A 25,740-nucleotide genomic window follows, 5' to 3' on the forward strand; every position below is an offset into this window, starting at 1 on the left:
CGTGTGGAACAGTTTGAAGCTTATTCTCTGGGTAGAAAGGAATCTTCAGGGATTTCTCTTTAAACACAGTGGTTTTGATGGGCAACTGTTGAAAGACGTTTTGAGGCTGCTGTCACATGGCTTACGAACAGCTGGAAAATGTCACAAAACTTCTGTGACAGAATTTCGTATGCATGTCTTGGAAGTAATTTTTGACAGTGGTAGTTGTTACTCAGAATAACTACATGGAATATGAGAAGGAAAACTAGCTGGAAGAAAGGTCTGCGGCGCTTCCATTGCCGACATGCTGTAGCCCTCTCAGCCAGCTCAAAGAAAAGTATTACTCCAGAATAATGGCATTACTGATACCATCTTCCAGTTCTGCCAGATGGAATATGGGAAGGAATGTATCCGAAATACTGCTAAATGATTCTCATGTTAAGAAGTTACACCTCTTGTCTCACTGCCATCGTCACACACAGTGTTCTGTGCCACTATCCACCCCCCACCGCATCCTCTGCCATTCTGCATAACACACAGGCTCTCTTTCTGACACTGGAAACTCTTTACTTGCCTCTGCAGATGTAGAGCTTTGTAGCAACAGTGATGGCACTATCTGGATATTTAACAGGCTTAAAATAGGTAGAGGGAATATCACAGCAACCTTTCATTTCATAAAGCAAGCAGCACAGCTCAATGGCAGTGCCACCATTGACACCGTGCTGATTTCTGGGAGCACAGAGAAATACTCAGCCCTAATTTTTATCCTGTTTGGGAGCTTCTCTTTCACCTCTTGCTGGTGTCTTTCAGGAGAACAGATGTTTTTCATCTGCACATGGACCTCAGAGTCCTTCCCTCAGCCTTTTCAAGGCAGATCAGCTCAAGTAGCTCTGTCCCATCACAGCCCTACCTTCTTCTTCAGTTCTCCCCCATTGCATTCAAAGGATTTCGCATTCTCAGTTTCACAGTGTACTTCAAATACATTTGTGTCAATCCCTGACTGTATTATGAGAGTGTGTGATTGAGAGAAGAGGATGATATTAATTTTCGCCCCCCCCATCTCCATTCTGCTCCCCAGTGCCTGAGCACTGCACACCTTACCCCATTGTGCACAGGGAAATCACATTCCCCTGACTGGTCTGATGCTGCAGTCACATTCTGGGAAGACGTTTAATGCAGAGGAATGGTAACCAGTGCAGGGCATGTGAGCCTCATGACTTACCCAGCCCAGAACCTTTGGGAAATGGTTGGCAATACTCTTCCAGCAGTTAGGGAGCTCTGGGCAGCCCCTGTCTGATCCCCTGCGCTGGGCTGAGCAGCACTGCCCACGTGCTGCCAGGGGAAATGGAAGCCCTGAGAACACAAGGAGCTCCCACGCACAGTCAGGACCTCTTGCTGTTGGCCAAGCACAAAGGCAGGATTTGCAACTCATTGAGAACACCTTCTGGCACCCTATAGTGAGAGAGGGCCTCACAGCAGTGATCTAGAGCCATCCTGTGAGCCGTTCAGTGGCAATACAAGAAACATACAAGCCTCAAACAAACGTGCACAATCACAGAAAGAACAGCCAGGTTATCACAACGAGAACACCACAATAATGACATCTGCATTGCCCTGTGCACATCTACTGCACGGCCCTGGGGCAGAGAAGGAATGGGAGAGAAGTGCAGGGATGCGAAGAGGAAAAGGTTTCTCAACAGGGGAAACATAAGAACAGAACAAAAGTCTGGAGGAAAGACAGATCGATGGATGCACAGAGACAGAAAGGAGACAGCCCGGCACTACCACAACAGAACTGCCCGTTGTCAATCCCTGCTATTGATACAGCAATGCATCGGTCCCGCTTCCTGGAGAAAAAGTACCCAAACATACTCTGTGAATGTATGTGGATACTGACCTGGGCTTGAGACAGGACTAGAGGTAGTAGGCTCAATTATTTCTACAAAAAGGGAAAAAGGAAAAAAAAAAAAGAACATTTGGGCGTTAATCACACATGGAAGACAAATACAGAGTGAGACAGCAAACAGTCATGCAACAGACACCGACGACGACTTATTCACGGAGCCGGCGGCCATGGCAGCATGCAGGCCGTGTCGCCTGCCCAGCACTTCCTTCCCGTGCCAGCTGTGTGCTGTGAGGGCTCCAGATGTGCACGTGTCTGCTTGGCCCCTTGGCACAGTGGCCCTTGGAGCTTTCCTGCTCAGACACATTTCTCCTGGGAAATACTGAAACCTGGTGGAAAAAGGGTCTTTTTTCTGCTCCATCTCTTGAAGATAATTTCTTACGATGAATATAAGCATGGTTAACAATGTTGAACTAAGACTGTTTTTAAGGAATAGTTTCATGCTTTAGTGAATTCTTAAAAATGCTCCTCTTCTTAATTATTGAAATCCTTCCACAAGAAAACATTTACCAGAAACACCCAGAGCATTTTGGAGATGATTACTTCTACCATGACAGACAATGGGAAAAGTTAGCAAGGGGCCAAATCTCTCCAGCATTCAGCTTAATGAAACAATCGTCTGTGGATTCTGTTATAATTGTACCTTAAAATTCATTATTCCGTGCCCTTTTATTAGCTATGTACAGCGTTGTGCAAAATGAAATACCAGTCCCAATCAATCTTGCGCAGAAGCAAGCTAACATTTCAATGCAGCAATTCAATAACCGTAATGAAAAAGATTTAACGAAATTACCGAGCTCCAAAGATCGTTGACCGTATCTTGACAGTAACAGGGAACTGATGGAACCAAAAGCCAGCCAGCCCCATGGGAGGGGCAGGTAACAGCAGTCGCTGAGCACGATCTCTGTGCTCATCCACTTTTGCCTTCCCTCCCCCCTGCCCCAAGCAATTGCTTTCTGGCTTAATACGATGCTCAAACACTTCTAAGTGCAATAACTGATGGATGCATTCCCAAAAAAGTTGCACAGTTTCCTGACCAAATTACCAACGCCAACAATTCCGCTCATACAGACAAATGCTTCCAATCTTAAAAATATTTATTTGCCTCCTTGACCTTGATCAGTGCTGCCGATACACTCAAATTGTGAAATAAGGTATCGCATAGGTACCAAACGGAATCACACAGGGCTGCGGGAATAAAGATGCACAGTGATGCCTGACAAGCTCAGCTGATTCCAGCAATGTCTCATTTTCCACACAAACCCAAGGGCTCTGTTACTTGGCACAGAGAGGAGGCTGTGCGGCCCTGTCTGCAGGTTGGAGCCGATCTGCCTAATCCCAGTTCTGTCTTATCGGTAGCAAACTCGCTGTCTTGCTTTTTGTTCCTCACTGTATATTATATAGATGAATTATAGATGAATGCTCAAAACATGTTTTGGCACAAGATGAGGTTTAGGACCCAGGAAGAACCCAAAGGCCTCGCTCCAAGGCTCTCAGTGCTGCAGAGCTGCAGGAGGCAGAGGGCACGAGCAGCAGCAGTGACTGCAGATCTCCTGGTACCTCTCAGCACTGCAAGGAATCCAAAGGCTGGGCAGCTCCTCACTGCTGGAGGCCAACACAGACATTCACAGCAACACCTTGCTATTCTAAAACAGAATATCTATACAAGCTGGGACCAAATAGACTGAACCCAGCATGCTGCCACACCGTCAGGGTTGGACTTGGTGATCTTAGTGTCTGTTCCAACCTTAACAATCCCATGGCCATGCAAGATACCCCAGCCAGCAGGAGCCTCTTGGGATGGAGACAGCCTTGCTGAGTGCTGGGAAGAGGAGGGGGAAGGTGGGAAGAAGCTGAGAGGTCTCCCACTGTGGGGGGAGAAAGGAAATGAGGCAACACAGACAGCCCAGCAAACGCTGATTAGGCTGCAGCTGGATGAGGTGCACCAAAGGAGCACACACATTCCTGTTTACAATGCACTGGCTTTTACACATGCTGTATGAGAACTTTCCAACTCGGTGTTATGTTTTACTACAGGATGGCTGGTCAGAGATCTGCTTGCTCAGAGCATCTCTTCTAATGAGAGTGCAGTTTCTAACTCTGAAGCAGTGCCACAACACACTGCTACCAGACGAGAACTTCTAGAGGCCACAGAGAGCATTTTGCAGCAGGGGAATAAAAAAGGCTTTTTTTGTTTGTTTCAGTCTGCGTCAATAAAAGCATTAGATTTCGATATAATAATATTTAGACTTTTCACGTATTGGAGAAATCAATAACTGGTCCAAAATACCACTCGCAATCTAATACTAACACATGTATTAATTGGAAAAAAACCCTCATAACTATTTTCCTCTATGGCCTTTGATAATTAAGCAGGCTTATTTAATCTCATCTCCCCTGGGCTATGTCAGCTATGATAAAGATTAATGATTTATTTTGAAATAAATCTCCTTAAGCCTGGGTAAGCCAAGGTCTGTTTGAGAACAACACTAAATGGAAAATGGAAAAACTTCTTTAATAATAAATCTTTTGGATGGAAAGTGCAAGCGGGCTGGGGAGAGACGTGCCCTTAATTTATTCTGTGTCTTTTACTCACCATTAATATCCTGCAATTACAATTAGAGCTCTTTTAGAGGTTTGAGTTATTGCACCTTAATTGCCAAGCAATGGTTTATTTTATTTAAGCCGTTTGTTCCCTTATTATGGGATGACAAGTATTTAACAGCTCAGTGCCCAGGAGACACGTAGAGAAAACATCACCTTTGAATCTGAAACCTGCAGTTGCTGAGCAGTTGACTCAGTGTAGTGTCCCCTCTACACTCTACCCACTGCCACCACAACACCACATTTTTTATCTATGGAGTTGTAACGGGACAGAAAGCACAGCAATGAGAGCAGAGCAGCGAGGGCCCAGGCTGCAGCAAGTGAGGGTTGGCTCAAATACAACAGCTATAAGCACAGAAATAAAGGAAAGAATCTGCTCACCCTTGGAAGACTTCAGATATGCAGGGATCTCCAATGAGAAACCCTCACTTCCACTGCCAACCCTTAAATGGGGGCTGGGAAGGGATGGATCTTGGCTCCAGCCCTTCCAGTCACTCAGGTACTCTGTGTTGCATTGCATTGCACAGCACTGCATGCACGTGAGCCTGGGCTGGCCTGCCTTTGCACCATCACTCTTTAGGGTTAGGCATTAGCCCTTCTGCTGCAGAAGACATTTTTTTCCTCTTTTTAATTTTACTAAGTCCCATAATGAATGATCATATTTTACACGGGATGAAATACTTTATAGCACAAAAAATATATCCAGGAGATGGGAGAATGACACATAAAGGGAAGTTATATTTCCATTGTAAACTTTCAAAACACTATTTAAAAGAGCCCACACAGTTCACGTTCTTGCCAACAGAAGGATTCTGATTCAGTCCCCATTGTGACAACAGCTCTGCACCTCCAACTCCGTAAGTGGGGACACAGAGCCCTGGCAGCAGCTCTCACCAATGAGGAAAGCCTCAGCTGCTGCTTCAGCAGTCACAGCACGTAAGGCAGCTTTGGCTGTCCCAGCAGAACCCATCAGGGCCACTTATTAAAAGAAAAAGCCTCCAAGTAACTCGTGTGTTTTTAATTAAAACGAATGAAGGTGCAGGAATGGTTCTACTCATGATGGAGTACAAAGCCATTTATAAACGCATCCTTGGGCAGCCTGATCCAGTATTAAAAGTGGGGGTTGGCAGCCCTGCCTGCAGCAGGGGGGTTGGAGCTTCATGATCCTTGAGGCCCCTTCCAATCCAAGCCATTCTAGGATTCCTTAAGTCCATTCTTTTCTAACCAAGTTCATAGAAGAGAGCTGCACGACCACTGTGCAGAGAGAGCAAAAGCTCAAACAGGCACACAGCCTCACTGCCAGGACTGCTACAATGAATATGAACTTCTGATGTCAGAGGTCTAATGAGGCTGCTAATGAGTCTGCTCCTGCCTGGTGCTGGGTCACCTGTCTGTGATTTCAGCAATAAACCGGGTGAAGAAAACAGAGAAATCTCTCTAATTTCTCATTCCTATCGACACCTTAATTACACCTACATTGTGAAAGTTACAGGAAATATTCTTATTTACATGTTCCAGTTATACTATCGTAGAGGACAATACTGGCATATTATTCCTTATGTCCTGTTTCAGATTTTTTTTTTCCAGAGAATGCTTTAACGATTTTACAGCAACAAAATGAAGAAAAGGTGACAAAGTATTCGGCATCCTTTGAACTCAGTCCTTCATTCATATGTGCACACCAGCACCTGATGAATAATGCAGGCACGGAAATCTGTTAGCAGTTTTGCTGTTCAGAAACACACGATCAGCATTGCGCTCACTGCAACAATTATACTCTTGTTCTCAGAGGTCATTCTTTAAATTCACACAACTGTCGCTGTATTTCTGGAAGTAAATAAGGCAAAATAGACTTTAGAGATGCAGCACGGTGCATGCCACAGAGCTACCCTCTCCCTGCGCTCACGGCAGCTTGCCTGCTGCTGATAACACCTCTGAAGGAATGGCATTGCCAGGTCTATGGTAGTAAGCAGGAAGCAGGAAATATGTAATTGAACAAAGCCTGGCCAGGATAGGAGGTTTGTTCTCGCGCAGAGCTGCGATGCTGGCAGCCTGGATGCTCTGTGGGATACAGAACCTCACTACAGAATGTGCTCCTGAAGCCTCCCTGCAGGCATTCAAGGCCAGGCTGGATGTGGCTCTGGGCAGCCTGGGCTGCTGGTTGGTGACCTGCACACAGCAGGGGGTTGGAACTGATGAGCGTTGTGCTCCTGTGCAACCCAGGCCGTTCTGTGATTCTATGAAAGCCATCTCTGGGAAGGTGGAAGTCCTGCCCTGCCTCAGGAACAGGGGCACAGGTGGCCCTCCTCCCCTAGCAATGCACTGTCACTGCCATAGTCTCTCTCTGGCTCTGCGTACTGTGCTCAGAGGCTGCCCTGATCGGAGCTGCTTGGCTGCTCTGCTGTCTGCTCTCGCTGGCACGGCAATTTGTGAATAAGTTATTTAATAATTACTATGTAATTAGAGTTCTACTGATCCCTGATGAACTGAAATCCACAGACAATGCCTATCAAATGAATCATTACAAATCTATATAAATTACATGGTGGTGTGTGCCAATGCCATGATGAAATTCACAACTGTCTGTAATTTCTGCAGAAGGAAACTTAATTAAGCCAGTGTTACAGTTGCACATCTCCAGCCAGGGTTGGAGAAAGAGAACTTCTCCAAGGAAAACAGAGCCACACAGTACCATGTGATGCTCTGCATCAGCCACCGAGAAAGGGAGGGGAGTGCAGTGGTGAACACTGGTGTGGGTTCTTGCAGTTATTAGCAAGTCACTGAATGGCTTGGGTTGGAAGGGACCTCAAGGATCATGAAGCTCCAACCCCCTGCCACAAGCAGGGCCACCAAACTCCCCATTTCACAGCAGCCCAGGCTGCCCAGGGCCCCATCCAACCTGGCCTTGAACACCTCCAGGGATGGACGGGGCATCACAGCCTCTCTGGGCAGCTGTTCCAGGACCTCACCACTCTCATGGCAAAGAACTTCCCCTTGACATCCAACCCCACTCACAGAGAAGTTTTCCACTTGGTACAAATGTGTATTGGGAAACAGGTAGGACCAGGACAGCCAGTGCCTTGCTGCTTGCTAGGACAAGTTGTCCTGCAGACACACAGCGGGATGAAATACTTTCGTTGCCCAGGGAGCTCTTAGAACCTGAGATCGAGGAGCAGAAGTCTGCAAACAGCATATAGGGGAACAGAGGATCCAAGCACACACCCCAAGGAGTGAATGCAGACAGCAACAAATGCTTTGCAAAGTTGCAGGTGAATCAGCCAAGGTCACATCCCAGCACAGCCACCCACATGCCCCTGGGGTGCAGGAGGAGTGTGGGTGCCCCTGCACAGTGCTGGCATGGAGCTGCCCTGCAGCTGCACTGCAACGAGGCCTTTGTTTGCTGTGCGGCAGACCTGAGACCTTAGGTTCATTTCTTTAGCACTGAGGGCAAATCTCTCTGACAAACTCACTAAGCTTCCTGGTAGAAATAATTCCGGCTGCCTGCCCTGCTGCTCGCTGCAGCGGAGTGCCGCAGAACCCAGCTCAGACAGGATTTATTGGTGACAAGATCGCGTCCATTCATTTCTGGACCGGCCTCATCCCTTGGCCTAAATGGCCTTCTCACAATGCTTTATTGCATTGATTTACATGCAGAGGCAATGCACTCCCAGGTTTGCTCTGCTCAGCTGCTATTGCTCAAATATTTATACAAGGGCAATTTCCCCATGCTCTGCTGTCACGCGCAGCAGCACAGCCAGGTTCTGCTTCCAAAGCCCTGGACAAGCTGAGCTCTGAGCAGAAATGATGAATAACAAGCAGCTTGGTCACCCCTGCGGCACTGCTCTCCTCACCTCTTCCCAGTGCGCAGGAGTACCACTGCATCCAGGAAACTCCCAGGTGCTTTGGGAAAATCTTTGTACAATGGGGCATTGATGGCTTCAGAGCAATGCATTTAGTAGGGCATTTTTTACAAAGACCATAAAGACCTCCAGGAGTTTCTCACTCACAGGGCCACTTCATGCCCTGGAGGTGTGGATCTGCTCGGGGCTGGAGCCGTCCTCATGAGGCATCCTAATGCAGACATGCCAGTGCAGTCATGGAATGAATCACAGAATGACAGAATGGCCTGGGTTGCAAAGGAGCACAACGCTCATCAGTTCCAACCCCTGCTGTGTGCAGGTCGCCAACCAGCAGCCCAGGCTGCCCAGAGCCACATCCAGCCTGGCCTTGAATGCCTGCAGGGATGGGGCATCCACAGCCTCCTTGGGCAACCTGTGCCAGTGCCTCACCACCCTCTGGCTGAAAAACTTCCTCCTCATATCCAACTTAACCTCCCCTATCTCAGTTTAAAACCATTGCCCTTGTCCTATCACTATTCACCCTTGTAAACAGTCATTTCCCCCCCTGTATAAACAGCCAGGGACAGTGTGTGGTTGTTTTGCACAGAGGGCTATTTGCTTCCATATGTCACCCGTTCAGGCATTCACATTTAAGCCCTGTTTCAGAAGGACCATACTCTGTGTGTGATGCTGCCATGCTGTTACCAGGAACCACCAAAAGAGCGTTTGGGTGCTGGCACAGGCTGCCCAGGGAGGCGGTGGAGTCACCAGCCCTGGAGGTACTCCAGAAACATTTAGATGTTGTGCTGAGGGATATGGTTCAGTGGGAAAAACTGGTGGTAGGTGGGCAGTTGGACTGGGTGATCCTGCAGGTCTTTTCCAACCTTGGTGAGTCTATGGTTCTATGAACCTACTTTTCAAGCTCAGCTCCAGGTTGAGAAGAACAGCGTATTTCCTTGAAGCAAAAATGGAGACGACAACCTGCACACAACTGTCTTTAGCTGTAAAATCATAGTTTTAAAAGCACTGAATCATAGAATCTTGGAATCACCAACGCTGGAAAAGATCTTTATAAAAGCATTGAATTATCAATTGATTTAGAGAAAACTCTGTTGGATCCCCACCCCACAGCTTCTCCACTCTGAAGAGCATTTGCCCACAGATGGTCAGCGCTAAAGAAAGCCCCACAGCAGCACCAGGACAGAGAAGGGACTGGTACCCCCTGTTCTTTTCATTGGCTAAATAAATAAAAGCTATACACTGTTCACCCAGAGGGTGGTGAGGCACTGGAACAGGTTGCCCAAGGAGGTTGGAAGGATGGATGCCCCATCCCTGCAGGCATTCAAGGCCGGGCTGGATGTGGCTCTGGGCTCTGCCATGGTGACCCTGAACACGGCAGGGGTTTGGAACTGGATGAGCATTGTGCTCCTTTGCAACCCAGGCCATTCTGTGATTCTGTGATCATGTCTGATCTGTGGTTTACTTCAAGGTGAAATTCAGAAGATTTGGAATTTTCTCCTTCACTTTTAGAGGCTTATTGGGACACCTCAGCATTTGATTTTGTAGCGGGCGGACCACAAGGGGAGGCTGTTGTTCATGGTGTGGGCTCACCAAGAGGGGTTTAAACCTCAGAAAGGAAAAAAGAAAAAAAAAAAAAAGATATTTCCTTCTGATTTTCTTCATTCCACAAACTGTTTGGATGCCTGGGACTGTGTAGCAGCTTTCATGAAATGTAAATAAATGTGGTGGAGATTATCTGTGTCTATTATTTTTAGTAATCTTATTAGAGAACACATGGCATGATAGATGCAAACAATTTTTTTTTCAGATAAACACTGGTTTCAACTAACTGCTGTTCAATAAACCAGAATTCAGTAGGCAAATCATCCTTCTGTCAAACCAAGGCTGTTTTGTCGCTGTTGACAAAAAGTAACACAAAATGAAGACAGAAGCTCTCATCAGGTACTGCAAGCAGGATTTGGGCTTTCACCCAAAGAGCAGCAAGCACACAGCGCTGACGTCTGGAGTTTAAAATCCATTCTATGATTTTCATGAAAATTCTTGATATCCTTGATACTTTTTCAAAGTCCCACATTTTTGGCCTGGGCAACCCGTTACATAAAGTGGCTCCCCATTTAGCAGTATATTTTAATGAAGAAGCACTCATTTTCATTCTCCTGACATGGGAATTTTTCCTCCTTTGTCTCCCACCAGCGCTTCACAAACCTCCCCCACCATCCCGAGACCAAGCCTGCAGCCTGCATACCAGATTGAGTCACAAAATGTATTTATGTCAGTATTTATAACACTTCTCATTTTCACCCCATTTGTTACGCATGTTCCACTTTGGGTTTTTCACTTTTTCTCGTATGTTAATTTACCTCAAGATTTCCTACCCCTTCTGCATCACGAAAAGAAACACCGGTTCAGAAGGAGCCCTGGCCTCCTGTGCTCCTCACCCTCATCAGGGCGCATTGTAGGGAATGTCCATAGGTGACTACAAATGCTTTAATCACCATAATTAGCTGATACACAGAAAGAAAGCTTAGATGTGCTGCTAGACATGCTCGTAGACATGCTTCAGCCTCTCCAGATCATCATATTGCAGTAGAAATATGTATCTAAAACATATGGTTACAACTACACAATTTAAGAATACGAACACAAACTTCACAAAAACTAACACAAAAGGCAACTGCTGTAAGGAACCATAATAAAGATTAACATAAATTGCACCCCCTCAGACACAAACATGTTCTTTGGCTTCTAAATGTCAAGGAGAAACATATGCTGCTGATCTTTCTCAGAGCAGCTATTCCCATCTTGTGCCATCTCAGTCACTTATTGTCATATCATTCAGATAAAGCTCAACCTGGAGAATGGATACTTGGAACACTTCTCTTCAGCTCTCAGTAATTGCTACCTGGAGCAGCAGTCAGCATCCTTATGGAAGGGTCTCATGCTCAGCGTCTAACAGAATTGTTATGACTAACATTAATGGGAGATTTGGCCATTTATGTTATTCTGTGTGAGTATATGAATTCAAGGTGCTGTCTCTAGCTCTGCTGGACTCCCTGTCTCAGCACTGCTTTCTGACACTGGCTCCTCAGGCCTATTTGTGATGTAAAGAAAGCACTCGGTTTTGCTTAAATGCTGTTCAACTGCATCTCACGTTGGTCTTACCCTGTGTGAGAAAGGGGAGAGAAAAGAGGCTTTTACCTTGCCTATAAATAACACTGGAGATGGTTGGAAGTTCTCAGATAATTTTTTTCCATTGGGAATGCAGTCACTCCATCAATGTGCCCTGGACGAGTACCCTCATCTTTGAGAGAGGCTCCCAAGGATCTGACCCCCAGACCCCCACTCCTCCAACTCCCCAAATTCACACACGCTGATCAGGAGCTGGGTGGCCATCTCGGGCTCCATCTTGGTGGGTCACCTCTCCCGTAGCAGCCAGGCTTCTTCGCCCAGCTTAGACATGGAGAGCAAAGCAAGGGCTTCAGTGAGAAGCCCCATCAGCAAAGACAGAGCATACGGAGAACTAAAACAAAATCTCCTTTGGTCTATAACAGGGGAGCTGTAGCACAGACATGAGTTTCCAGATCGGACAACGCACTATGAAAAGGTCTGACTTGGTTTTATAATGGATATGCCATAAAACCCTGTGGGCATGGACCTGGATGCCCCTTACAGAGACCACAAGAAAGCATGCTGGCTCAGACATCCCTTTATGTTTTGTTTTACTGCCCCTGAAGGCATTTTCCATCTGCTCTCTGTCCAGCCACAAGTCCCAAGCAGTCTTTGCATGATCTCCAATAGCCACTCAAACAACTGCTGCTGCCAGGCCCAGCTCCATCCCCGTGGCAGCAAGAAGAGCCCCTTCAGGAAGGTGACCGCTGCTCAGACATCAGAGCACGTCAAATCCCCATCCCTGGAGGCACTTAAGACCAGGCTGGATGTGGCTCTGGGCAGCCTGGGCTGCTGGTTGGCGACCTGCACACAGCAGGGGTTGGAACTGATGAGTGTTGTGCTCCTTTGCAACCCAGGCCATTCTGTGATTCTATGAACCGCCTTTGCAACACAGTCACGGCAAGATGCTGTCTGTGCAGCAAGCCCTAGGCTAACCCATCACCACTGTTATTGCCAGCAGTAGTGCAATATGTTCAGCAGTACATAAAGTCACTCATTTCAGATCATTCCCTTTCTCATTCCAGGAGAGGCTTTTATGCACCTGGAGACAGATGTTTTGACCCAACACTGCCCTTCCCTCCGTCCGCCCCAATTTCCTTCTTGGTCCTGAGAGCACCGATCTCTTCCCACAGTGGGAAGGAGAAGTGGAAATAGCCTTCATCTGCAGTAAGAAAATGCTTGGTGTAAATATGAAGGAAAAGTTGCAAATACAGGAAAGAAGCAGGGCCACATCCTGACTGTGATGGGGGAGGACCACTCTGGGCAGTGGGAAGCAGGACCCAAAGCTGCCAGCAGTGGAAAACGGCATTGTGGCTACAGCCGTGCTCTCAGTGAAATGCCTGTGAGAACCCCCAAATCCCATAAATCCCTGCTGTCCCTCACTGTTACGGCTTGGGGCAGCAGGAGAGGGAAGGTTTGCAGATCCACGAGTCAGGCTGCTAGGAAATTACCAGAGAAAGTGGTTTCTGTCTCAATATTAATTTTGTTTAGTAGACATGGCATAGTAAGACCACTGCACAGCTCTGCAGGTGCCCTCAATGCTCCTGGATCTTTAGTGCCCCAGTAGACACACTCAATGCTACACCAACTATCCTGAGGAATGCATATGTTGTTACATGCAACGTGCTGTTTACAAAGAGTTAACTTAAAATTTTGAAAGAATATTAATTTTTTTGCACTTCAGACATGAAACTCAATTAAAATGTTGGCACAGCAGTTTGATTAGGAATCTTTCTGTAGGAACCAGCGCACAATGCAACGAACACGTGTAAATGGAGGCATGGTCTGGTGCTTCCTGGCATGCAAATTCTTTGAGACAAGATCATAACCATGTTGCACTACCAGTAAGCTCACAGTTGGATGCTTATGCAATAAGGTAGTTCTGTTTAGCTGCAGCAATTACATTAGCACAGAAAATACTGCCACATCCCTCACATGCCTCGCTGTTCTCTCCTTGCCCTTCCTGACGTCGCTGCTGACCTTTGCTGCAGCCCTTCATGGCTATTTACATTTTAGAACAACTACTGACAATACGTCTGATTTCTATATGAGCCACATTGTCCCAGAGCTCAGCAGCACCTGTGGGGCACAAAGGCAGCCACTGAAGGGCATCATCCCCAGGGCAGCTGCCAGTGATGGGCTCCTTTATTGCAAGGGAAGGTATCCCTTCCCAGGTGAGCTGTTTATAGCACTCATAAAAAACACTCAGGAGTGCCTAGGAGATGTGCTTTTAAAATACAAACAAAATAATGCCTATGATAATGATAGATACCTATCTGCTTGAGACGCAATGATTGTATTCATCTATCTTCTGTGAGGTGATGGCTTGCTTCAATCCAGACTTTTGAGGTGTCTTATCTTGTAGAGACACAGAGATCACACGTTGCTGGGAATTTTATGCCCCTGTGAACAGCCTCTTTCTAAGCAGATTTACAGTTCCTACAGATGTATAGATTAAATCTACATTCAGATTGAAAACACGGGATTTCAGCAGCCACTCAGTGTCCTGTAATACAACCAGCGTTCAGGCAGAGCAGACAACCTCCCAGTGTGACACAGCTTTGATGAAGACCAGCACTCCAGCCCTGACACCACGTACTGGGACATGGAGAGGCTGCATGGGGACAGGGCATGTTCCCCTGGGGACGTTGCTGCTCCAGCAGCAGCACTGACCACCACCTCACCTCTGGCTGTTCTCAGAGTGATGGCTGAAGGAGCCCACCTCGCTGCCAGCGGCTAATGATGGCTCACTTCCCTCATGGTGGCCTTGCAAATTTATCCACAGGAAATTGCCTTTTGCCTTGAATTAAAATTGCACCAACTTAAAAGCAAGAGCTGCTTGATTATTACTCCATTCTCCATTGGTAAATGAAACCTCATACCCTGAGTCCGTACCATAATGCGTTTTCTGCAGAAATTGGATTTCATGAATCAGCAGGTCTCTGCCTTACTTACAGGAAAAGAATATCTTCTTAAGTACCAAATATTCTGGGAAAAGCCAAGACGGGCAGCACTACGCATGTGATGAATTAGGCCCATAGATGGCAGGATGGGACCGTCCAACACAGCTGCTGGGGATCCTGCACACGTACACAGCTACAGGACAGGAGCGGTGCCAGAACCCCACACATCTAGGTGATAGGAAGGACTGGGACACGAGTAACTGCCACATTGCCATTCGTTCCTTGATCGGAGCCACTGCTGCTCCCTGTTTTTCCCACACAGCTCAGTCTGTCCATTTTACAGCTGCTAACAAAATAAGATGCAAGCAGTGTTTCAGGAGAGAAAATCCCCTCTGTAGTATCAGGGAATCCATGTTTAATAGGTTGTTACCCCAGGAGACTTTTTTTTCTCTTTTGTATTAAAAAAAGAGAAACTCTTTCCAGATGATATTAATGCAAACTCTGAAGAAGGATGAATGCCCACTCCCAAGTCGAATGCTCTTAATTCCCAATTGAAATCCAGACTGCCCTTTGGGAACCCCTCCCTGTTTTGATTAGAATCAAACAGATGGGGGCAGAAAACAAATCCCTCCATCTCAGCCTTTCAGACACACCTCAGCAGCTCCCCCACATCTCAATGGAGTGGTCAGAATCAGACCCCCATTTCTGCACTTCCTCTCACTTCCCACATCCCACCCCTCTCACCACAGAGAATGCCTGCTGTTGCTGTTTCCACCTTGGCACTGCCTGAGGTGTTCACCCTCTGCACTCTGCACTGTAACAGTGGGCACGTTGCAAAAGAAAAGCAAAGAAAGCTGGTAGAACCCTGGCAGCAACAGAACTGCTTTGTTCAAAATAACCCAAACCTTCGCCTTACTTTCTCTGAACTGCAAACTCACCAAATACCACTTGCTTCTGCTATGAAATTCTTCTGTTCTCACTTTTTTGCGTTTTCTGCTTAAAGGATGTGCTGCATTGTGTTCACTTTGTTAATGATTGCTCAAATCTGAAATGGAACAGAAGGAAAGACCTCACACTGCCTTCTGCTCATTGCATTTCTGTGGTGGTGGGTTAAATATCCCGATAACACCGACACAGAGAAAGCACAGCAAGAACAAAGCTTAGTGGTTGCAAGGTAATAACCCTAGGATTTAAGGAGATGAAAATCTGCAGTCCGATTTCCACCAAGGAATATCTTCATGCATGTCTTTCAGTATTATCGCTATGAAAACAGGACAGATTACCACGGAAGTTCAGCTATGAACATCTTTGGATGCCACTAACAGATGGCTGGAGAGTCAAAAAATGTGAAATACTATGAAGTCACGGCTATAAATATCTTTCAAGTAGGACATTTGAGACCCATTTTATGTAAGCTTCATGTGAAGAGCATCTCAGCACTCTGCTTTGCCTATCCCAGTGGCTGCTGTCTTCATCAAAGGACTCCATGGCTTGTCCCCTCTGCTCACCCTACCGCCCGGTGTGTGCAGCCAAAGGCATGCAGTGCTGGGCTCATAGTGCCCCTTGGAGACCTCCCAAGGAGTTCTGAATGGTGCTCACAGTGCTGCCTTGGCTGGCCAGTACAGAAAGGTTGTGCCATGCTAAGTGTCCGTGCCACAAAGCAGGCTGAGCGCTCGTGTCTTTTTGTACATCCGCAACTTGTTGCTGCCCCCAAAATGTGGCATTGCTTCCAAAACAGAAGCCTTTCTGCAGCACAGAAGAAAAAAACAGCTGAGTTATTTCCCACTGCTGAGGAATGTAACGGTACTTGTGTGCCTTGTGATAAAAACGAGGGAAAGAAAAAGCACGCTGACATCTTTCTGCTTTTGAACCCAGGCATGTGGAAACAAACGAGCACGAACACTTGTCACACATCTACGTTACTTACGGTTGAGAGGCAGGCTGGCATTGGTCATCCCAAGCTTGTTGGCAGCAACACAGGTATAGTTGCCAAAGTGCTCTTCTGTCACATTGGTAACAGTAAGAAGTGATCTCGTGCTATAATTTTTAATAGTAATTCCTTGTTGACCACTGATCAGTCTAGAAAGTAAGAAAAAAAAAGTCTATAACTTATATACCATAAGCAATAGCCTTTTTGATTTTTTTTTTCTAACAGATACAGCTGATAGCACAGTAATCAGTCTGCACGTGACCCTGCTGAACGAACTTATCAGTGGGGCTGCTTTGGGAGGCAGCACTGGAGGTATGAAGGGAGCAGCCTCGGGCAGTTTGGCCCACGGCTGGCCTGGAAGCAGCACCCCCAGTGCCCGCCTGCATGTATCCATACTGCTGTGCCCAGCACCCATAGTGCTGCAGCAGGGGCAGGGTGGGCTGTGGGTGGGCAGTAGGACTGAGCATGGAGACAGAGTGCTGCCCTAAAGACACTGCGCCACTTCTGACTGTGACAGTAAATCCTTCAGAGGGTGTTTTTCACAATCTGGTGGTTGTTCGCAGCCCTGTGCATCTCCAACTGATGGTAGATTGGGATTACGTAGCCAAGAAGGGGATTAATTAGGATGGAGACCACGATTTATTTTACAGACCTCTATAGCAACGAACTGCTGTTGCAATTAGGAAGGATGTGCTACCGCAGCACTGCATCCTGAGACTGCAACTTGAACAGAAATCAGGTAACAGAATGCAGGAGGAGCTCAAACACAACCGTTTTCACTGGGCTCCCTTTCCCTGAGCTGAGCCTTCCATGGCCCTGTCCCATACGAACCGTGCAGCTTACAGCGCTGCTTCCAGGCCGTGTCAGAAACACCGCTGCTCTGGCACAGAGGAAGACAATCAGTTCAAATTCTTTTGTTGTATGCAGACCACATCTTGTCAGATGGATACCCATGTTATTAAAGTGCCAGCTACAGCTGGTTGCTCACAGTGGATTCCTCACGTTTCCCATGACACGGTGCCAAGCTGGGGACACAGCACAGAGCCACGTGGCTGCCAGAGTCTGTGGTCAGCTTTGGTCACCATGAACACAGCACCTGCAGGACCTCCATTTGCTGCTGTAGAAACCTGATTTTGCTGCTGTAGGAACCTGATGCTTTCACTTCTGAGTCAACAACCACATTGCTGCCCAGCTCACTGACTGCACACGGCATTTGCTACCTGTGTGCAGCTCCATTTCGGAACACAGCATCTCCACTCATGTGCAGCCACCCTACACATCTCCTTACTCCACTGCTCCATGCCATGAGCTGAACATGGAAATGGAATCTCATTTTTATTTTGGAGACTATGCCAATGCATGAGGAGAACACCATGTGTCTGTGCCAGTCCCAGGGGATATCTACCTTTAGTTTCATATTTGAATGACTTCACATTATTGCAGTATATTAAGCCATTATAACAAGTTTTGTTATTTCAAATGTAGGTCTTGTTTGCTTTATCAAGTAGAAGAGAATTAATATTTTTAGATGAGTGGCTTTTGGGCTTTTTCCCCATGGCTGTTCAATTTCTGAGATGCAGTTCTTCACAGCCCTGTAACACAGCATACTTGAGCAGTTGTGAGTTTCAGATACCAGACTCAGAACAGCAAAGCCTCCTCCCCTCCACAGGGAATCCCTCTGCAGCTTTAGAAGCCAAATGCTATCATAATTTTAAGAAGCTTTTACTAACTTTTCACCCAGTCACTTTTTAATGTGATGCATTTCAGAGCTTTGGCTCCTGCTCAGAATTTAAAGCCCTCAAGGGCAGTCCCTATACTGGCTCCTTCCCCAGCTCCTTTCCTGGGTGCCACCACAGCAGCCCTGTGACTGCTCTTTGGAGAAGAGATTTCTCTTCATACCCAGCCTGCCCTGCCCTGGCACAGCACCTCCCATCCTGTCGCTGTTTCCTGGGAGCTGAACCCCATCTCTCCAACCTCCTGCCAGGAGCTGTAGAGACCCATAAGGTCCCCTTGGAGCATCCTTTTCTCCATACTGAACCAGCCCATTCCCTCAGTTGATCCTCAGTTCATGTGGGCTCTCCAGGGCTGTGTGGTCTGCACGCCCATGGGATGGCAGGCAGTGCTCTGGGTTCCTCCCCTGCTTTCCCCAAGCAGTTCTCAGCCCTGAGCTCGGTGTTCCCAAAGCATGGCAGGAATGCATGGAGAATTGATGAGCAGTGACTGCTGCAAGCCCAGCGAGGAGAGAGAGGAGCAGTCCTGCAAACACCTCATAGGTGGAGCTGGACATAGGCTTTAGCTGGTCTTATTTTTAGTTTTACTGACTTTTTTTTTTATGATGAGATGATCCTGGGAGTAGGAATGAACAGTGCGTGTGCAGCCCTCCCTGTCCTGCGAGTGGTGCTTTGGAGGCTCCCAGTCCCTCTGTGGCCACATGTGTTTTGTGAGTCTGCTAGCAGCTCTTGGACAAACAGTGATGTACCATTAGATTTAACAGAATATTTGAGCAGTGAGACACAACAGGACAGTGCTTGTCTTGCTGATTATAGCAAGCCTCAGGTGATACAGCAACTGAAATGGAAAACAGAAGGCACAACTTCCGTGTCCTGAAATGCTCTGCTTATCCTTTCCCGCTGCTCTTGTGACACTGAATGCACTCAAGAAGAAGGGAATTGGTGACTTTTATAAATAGAGAGGTGATTATCATGCTGGAAATGGCTAATTGAATCCAGAGTGCCATGGTCTATATTAAAACCTGTGCTCCAACAGTTTTTTTTCTGCTCCAACTCCTCCCCGACATATGTACAATATGACGTGCACCCTTGGAAATAGGATGCAGATGAATTTCTCCAACAGAGGGAAAGTCTGTGCTGTTACATGTAGTAAAGGTTGATTATGGTGTTTTCCAGAATGCTTTGATCTATGGTCAGAGTGAGATGGCTGCGGCTGCTGTGGGAAGTCAGGAAGGAGAGAGAGCAGCGCTCCTAAGGAGAGCAGCTGGCCAGTGAGAAATGAGCTGACAGATGGTTCCCTATGAAATATGGTCATTAATATTCTCGTGTCAGTTCCCACGTGTAATGGGATCTTAGAGCTGATGAGAAACCCAGTGTTCAGAAGCCAGGACATTCCAGCAGCTAGAAGATGTACCTGCACAGCTTCTACCAGGATTTTATCCTGCACCAATGTTTAAACTTCACATTCCGCGAAGATTCAACATCTTCGATGAGGTGAGAGTGCAAAGCAAAACCTCCTATTAGAAGCCAATCCTGCAGAGATATCTGACCTTTACCAAGCACTACCGACGCAGAAGCAAAGCTGGATGCAAACACAGGGGCGCACACTGAGGTTGCTGGACTCAGTCTGGGAGCTCCTGCAGGGAGGTGCTGCTGCTGTGCAAGGGCTGCGGGCACCGAGCTGCACTGCAAGGCGCCTCCATGAGCCACCCCTGAAACCTGAGGCAGGAAGCCTACGGAGATGGCTTAAAAAACCCATATTCTTTAAAAAAATCTCTTTTTATTAGACTTTTCCAGTGGACGTTTTCTGGCTGCTGTACTTCAAAGGCTGTAATTACTAAAGCATTTTTAAACCCTAGGCTCATTATGGCAATTATCACCATCACAGCCCAGCTGCGGACAGTCCTATTATGCCTCATCTACCGGCGCAGAAACAAAAGCTGAAAGAAAACTCCACGACTCCCCCTGGGCAGCTCTGCAGCTCGCAGTGCAGGCAGGTACTTACTTCCTCTCTCCTCTGTACCACTCAAAGACCGGGGCAGGAACGCCCGCGCCTTCGCACCGGATGAGGCCGTTCCCTCCGAGCATCACTCCGCTGGACTTAAGTTCCTGAATTGTGGGAGCAACTGAAAAAAAAATTGTAAAATAGACATTTGCATACAAATCCGAAGACGGCCGAACTCTGCTTCTCCTCAGCGCTCTCTACGTTACTCAGCTTGGCGCGTGTTCTCCGGCTTGAGTCACATTCAAACGTGTTTTCTTCCGGCACTGCAAAAATGATCCCACACAGCAGATTCTGACACAGATCTGTGTATCTGGTGCAGAAGCATAACTGAGACATGGAGAATATTAATCCCACAGCGAACAGTCTGTTTTTTCAATCCGTTCTGCTCAGTTACTCAATACAAAGCACAGTGACGGCTGTTGGGTTCAGGCAAGGCATGGCCTCAACTCTTTGAAAGGGTAGATAACAGCAGGACAAGGGGAAATGGCTTTAAGTTGAAGGAGGGAAGATTTTGGTTGGATGTCAGGGGGAAATTCTTTGCCATGAGAGTGGTGAGGTGCTGGAACAGCTGCCCAGAGAGGCTGTGATGCCCCGTCCATCCCTGGAGGTGTTCAAGGCCAGGTTGGATGGGGCCCTGGGCAGCCTGGGCTGCTGTGAAATGGGAAGGTTGGTTGCCCTGCCTGTGGTGGGGGTTGGAGCTTCATCATCCTTGAGGTCCCTTCTAACCATGCCATCCTGTGATTCTACGGCCCAAAGTGGGGACCACCATGAGCACTGCTTTGCTTTGGGTCCTCGCAGCAGCACAGGGCTTGGGGCACTGGAGCTGCTTTGGGCACCAAAGGCACACATACCCTGCAGCCAGGACCCAGCCACACAGCACAGCAGGGCTGCCCCACCACTACACCGGTACAGGCTTGCTTCTTTAAGTACATTCTGTCTTCTTAAACAGTGAACACAGTAAAGGGGAATAAATATTTCAAGCACAGAACTGCAGATATAAATAAAGCCAAAAAGCCATAGCTGCCTCTCTCAGTTGCCAGCAAAAGGCAACCGCCAGCTGAAAACAGAAGACAGAGAACTCCTCAGGAAGGAGATTATCAAAGTTAGGGCTGAACAACAATTGCCTTCCCCCTGGAATTTTGCTTACATTTTCTGTTTTTAAACAACAATTTATGCGCATCATAAAACGCTATAAAAACCCAAACACGGAACTTATAAATAAAAATCTGTTGGTTTTTTTCCCAAGCAGTTTTGCAGATGTTGCTGTGAGGCGTGTATGTAGGTGCAGAACATTGGCTGCCACACAGCTGTGCCCACCACCCCATGGCAGCATCCTGCAGTACCCAGCACAGCACACACACACAGAGACAGGTGATGAGGGTCTCTGCCAAGCAGGGCAGAGATTGCCCTGGGCAGTTTGCATGTGGCCTTTTTGGGGACGTCCTGCCTTCCTGCCTTGCCACAGTGCTTCTACCCACGTTGCCCTTGAGGACGTACAGGTACAGGGCTGAGCTGCAGGAAAGGAGCAATATGGAGGAGCCAGTGGTGAATAGGGTGACCACCAGCCAGCACTGTGCCCTGGTGGCCAAAAAGTCCAGTAAGACCCTGAGGTGCATCGCATGGAGCGCAGCCAGCAGGGAAAGGAGGTGCTCCCCTTCTGCTTTGCACAACTGGAGCACTGTGCCCAGTGCAGGGCTCCCCAGTGCCAGGCAGATGGGAAACTGCTGGAGAGCCCAGTGGAGGGTGCAGAGCTGGTGGGGGACAGGAGCACCTCCTGATGGGGACAGGCTGAGCCCTGGGGCTGTTTGTCTGTGGAGGAGAAGGCTGAGGGGGATCTGATCAGTGCTGATTGATATCTGAAGGGTGGAGTTCAGGGCTCTGTTCCATGGTGCCCAGGAAGTTCCATCTGGACATGAGGAAAAACGTCACTGTGTGGGTAGCAGAGCCCTGGCACAGAGCTCTGGCATAGAGAGGTGGGGGGGGGGTTGGTTTCCTCTGCAGAGATCCAAACCCACCTGGATGCTTTGTGTGCATCTGCTGTATGGATGTGCTGTGGGGGGCTAGGCTGGGGGAGCTCTAGAGGTTCCTTCCAGCCCCCACAGCTCTGCGATTCTGTGCTTTCTGTGGCAGAAGCCTGGTGCCCCCTGAGCAATCCAGGGTCACCCTGCTCCATGCAGACACCTCCAGCCTAGGTACCAGGGAGAAATCCTGGGAGATGAAGCAGGGCAGGGCACTGAGTCAGTACATCCGGAAGGCTCTCCTCAACCAAAAGTGTGGTTTGGGCTGCTGACAGCTCAGCCATTTCAATCACAAACTATCCAAATCTACCACAGTCAGCAGCTGGATGGGATCCCAACAGAAAATCCCAGCTCACATTTCCGTGTGTGCACTGCAAACCCTCTCATGACTGTGAGCTCTGCCAGCAGCCATGAGCTGCCAGGTGGGACCCCATAGCCCTGCTGCCCTCCCAGAGGAGCCCGGCCTTTGCTTGCTGGGAGGTCAGGAGAAGGGAAAGTAACTGCTGGTAGTGTTTGCTCTGGGAAATCTCTGGCTAATGCTGATGTGAACAGGCAGAAGGCTTAGAATCACCATTCTACCGTATTTTTCACTGTCAGGTTGTTTTCCTTCTGGAACAAACTATACAACGCAGGCACACTTTGGGAACGCTGAATGACGATAAGCACACAGGTGAGCACAGAGGAGCACCCTGTCCTGGGGCAGAGTGCCTCTGTGAGGGAAGCTGCTCTGAGTTGGGGAACCCTGTAGAAGTCCCCATGGGATTCTGTGGTTGGCATTCATTTTTCCTTCCTGCTCAGGAGCAGCAGCAGGAGGCCTGGGCAGGGCAGGAGCACAGCGTGGGGTGTCTGCATTTCAGGGTGATGTCAGGGTCACCAATGTAGCAGTGAGTGCCCCCACACACCCGGACTGTGCACATCCTCTTTTGTCTCAATGAAACAACCCAAGCTGTGCAAAGCACTCACGTTAAAGCCTGACACAGCAGTGCTGGGTGCCCCTGGTGCTCCAGCTCCCTCCCAGCACCTTTGTGAGCAGCCATCACCTCCACTCCCTCTGCTACGACTGCTCCGCTCGGCTGCTGCCACCAACACGTGTGCATGAGCCAGCCTTTGGGCTGCGAAACCCAACTCTGCAACTTATGCTCCAGCCAGAAATGATGCAGTGCTCTGCACAGTCTGGTTTCCTACCCAAATATTTTCTCTTTGCTTTCAAATGTCTGAAGGAACAGCAAAAACAATGCGTGAAACACGCTGGCATTCGGGCAGGCACAGCGGATACGCAGAGCCCTCCGCTACAACAGGTTCCATCTTTTAACATTTTAATGAGCTTCGGGACTTTTATGCATATTAGTTATGTTGCCCTAATTACTCATTATAATTCTAATGTGCATTTTATATTTAATTACAATGCTTATAAAGATTTGGTATGGGCAGTAAATTATTATAACTAGCATGTGCATAATGATTAAGAGCTGAATTTATTAACTTTTACACTAGCATTCAGGGCTGGCAACTTTCAATTTCACCTTTGTGATTAACCATATTGTCTGATTAAACCAACATTTTTGTGGCATTAATTGTAAATGTCAAAAAAAAGTCTTTTATTTATTTCCATCAGCCTTTAATTTGGCATCCTAATGCGTTCTTTTATTAGCAAAATTGCTCTCTGGTGTGTTAAGAGGGAGCCTTTCAGGTAAGAGAACAGGTTTCCTAAGATCTCCTTCAGTTTGCAGAAAGCCAGACACGAGCACTATTGATGTATTCACTTTGTGTAGACGTACTGCACCTTCTCAATAAAGCAACAAATCTTCCAAGCCAAGCAATATTACTCACACTGTCGATAATGGAGGTGCTCTTCCAGCAGCCCACAGACTTTCTTTCTCTGGCTAGCAGCAGCCCCTCTGTTCTGTTCCCAACTCAATGGTTTCACAAAGCTCTCCTTCCAGCAGAAACATCTCTGGGCTGGGGCAGCATTTCAGGCAAACACTGGTGCAGCAATCCTTTTACCAAACAGCTGAAAACCTTATTTTTTTCCCATCTTTTCTGGACAGGTTACCAAAACGTACTGAATTCAGCAGGGTCTTGATGTGCACATCTGCCTAAATGCTACATGCAAACACACAACACGCATTAAGAGTTCAGTGCAGCCCGTATGTTTCCAGATGCGGCCCAGCGTCTCTTTTTTTGCTTCTCTCCTTCCTATTCAGGATAACAACCCCAGAAGGTGTGCTCTGAACGTGGATTAACTGAAGAGCCATGGGAGCACCTGGAGCTGCAGGAAAGGAGCAGATCCTGAGCAGCCTGCAGCCCCATCCCACACAGCGCAGGCACTGCAGGGCTCCCCAGGCTCTCCTGCAGCTCTGCCCGATGGATTATTGCATTATGGCAGATCACAGAATCACAGGTTGTGGTGCCGCTTGTGCCTCCTGAATTTAAAACCTCCTGGTGCTAAGATGAGAGGAGAGCTTAAAATCCAGAAGTAATTGTTTCATGGGGGAAAAGAAGCCACACAAAATTACATAGGGTGAATAATAGGCAGCAGAAAGAAATGCTTAATGATGCATTTTACAGGTGCTTGAGTGACAGGAACGACAAGGAGCAACCCTACCTCCAAGACCTGACAAAGCCAACAGCCAGCCCCAGAGCCCAGCAGGTGGGCACAGTGGCAGGGGCTGCTCTGCTTCCTGTCCATCAGGCTTTGTCTAGCTGCTCGCCCACCCAACCCTTCTGTTCCCCAGCACCAGGGAGCAGGGCTGAGTCCCAGCTGTGCCCCATCCATGTACGTGGCCCTGCTGATGCTATTGGGTGGGGGTGAGCAAGGAGCAAACCCATGCAGGGCTGCTGGCCATCTGGAGGAAGCAGATGCACCAAACACGACCAGGGTGATGTGCTCACTGCTTGGCACTGCTTGGTACACCAGGGCAGGGTTTCATCTTTCATTGGCTGTTGAAGTTTCATTCAAATTAAACTAATGTCAAAATCTTTATGTTGATTTCAGAGGGGAAATGTTGTCATTGACGCTTTCCCATCAACAAAGACCATGGGAGGGTCTGCATTCACCTGAGACAATAGAATGAACCTGTTTGCCTCCAAACATAAAGCGTAGTTCTGATGGAACCCTATTGATGGACCCAAGAGGGAGTGCTGGCCCCAAAGAGACCTACCTGCAGAGGATCCACTCTGCACCCAGTGCACATGGCTGTGAGCACAGTGCTGCTGCTCTGCCTGCAGCACTCAGACCTGGTGCCCATGAGCAGTGGGGTGGTGAGCATCAGCATGCTGCAGTCCTGCAGGGAGTTGGGGTATGATGGGCAACGTCGGTGCCAACACAGAAGGAGGGATTGGCCGCATGCCCGGGTGAGAACAAACATGAGTGCTCTCACTGTGCCGCTTCTCTCCCTCTAAGGGAGATGAAAGCAATGGACTTCAACAAATTCCAGGAATTGCTAAGTAGGTCTCTTGGCAGCACAGCTGAGGAGAAAGTGAATTAAAGCTGGCTGGGAGGATTTCAAGGAAAGAGCGTCTGGAACAAAACCACAGCACACAGTGTGGGTGGGAAGCTGCCCGAGCCCTGCATGCTCAGGAAGCACAAACGCAGGTGGAAGGCATTGGGAGGTGGGAATCACAGTGTGTGCACAGTGCG

General features: G+C 48.0%; 1 protein-coding gene across 1 annotated transcript in view; it reads right to left on the reverse strand.

Moving 5' to 3' along the window:
* NEGR1 (neuronal growth regulator 1) overlaps window positions 1-25,740 on the reverse strand; it is a gene marked incomplete at its 5' end in the record, with an annotated part of 171,890 nt that overhangs the window by 21,881 nt on the left and 124,269 nt on the right. The window contains 2 exons of the mRNA XM_042820070.1: window positions 16,345-16,496; window positions 20,083-20,203. Coding sequence (XP_042676004.1) covers window positions 16,345-16,496; window positions 20,083-20,203 — 273 coding nt within the window. The remainder of the gene's footprint in view (window positions 1-16,344; window positions 16,497-20,082; window positions 20,204-25,740) is intronic.

The sequence above is a fragment of the Centrocercus urophasianus genome, unplaced genomic scaffold (assembly GCF_019232065.1).
Source record: "Centrocercus urophasianus isolate 14NV4802_14NV808 unplaced genomic scaffold, USGS_Curo_1.0 seq_18, whole genome shotgun sequence".
Lineage (NCBI taxonomy): Eukaryota > Metazoa > Chordata > Aves > Galliformes > Phasianidae > Centrocercus > Centrocercus urophasianus.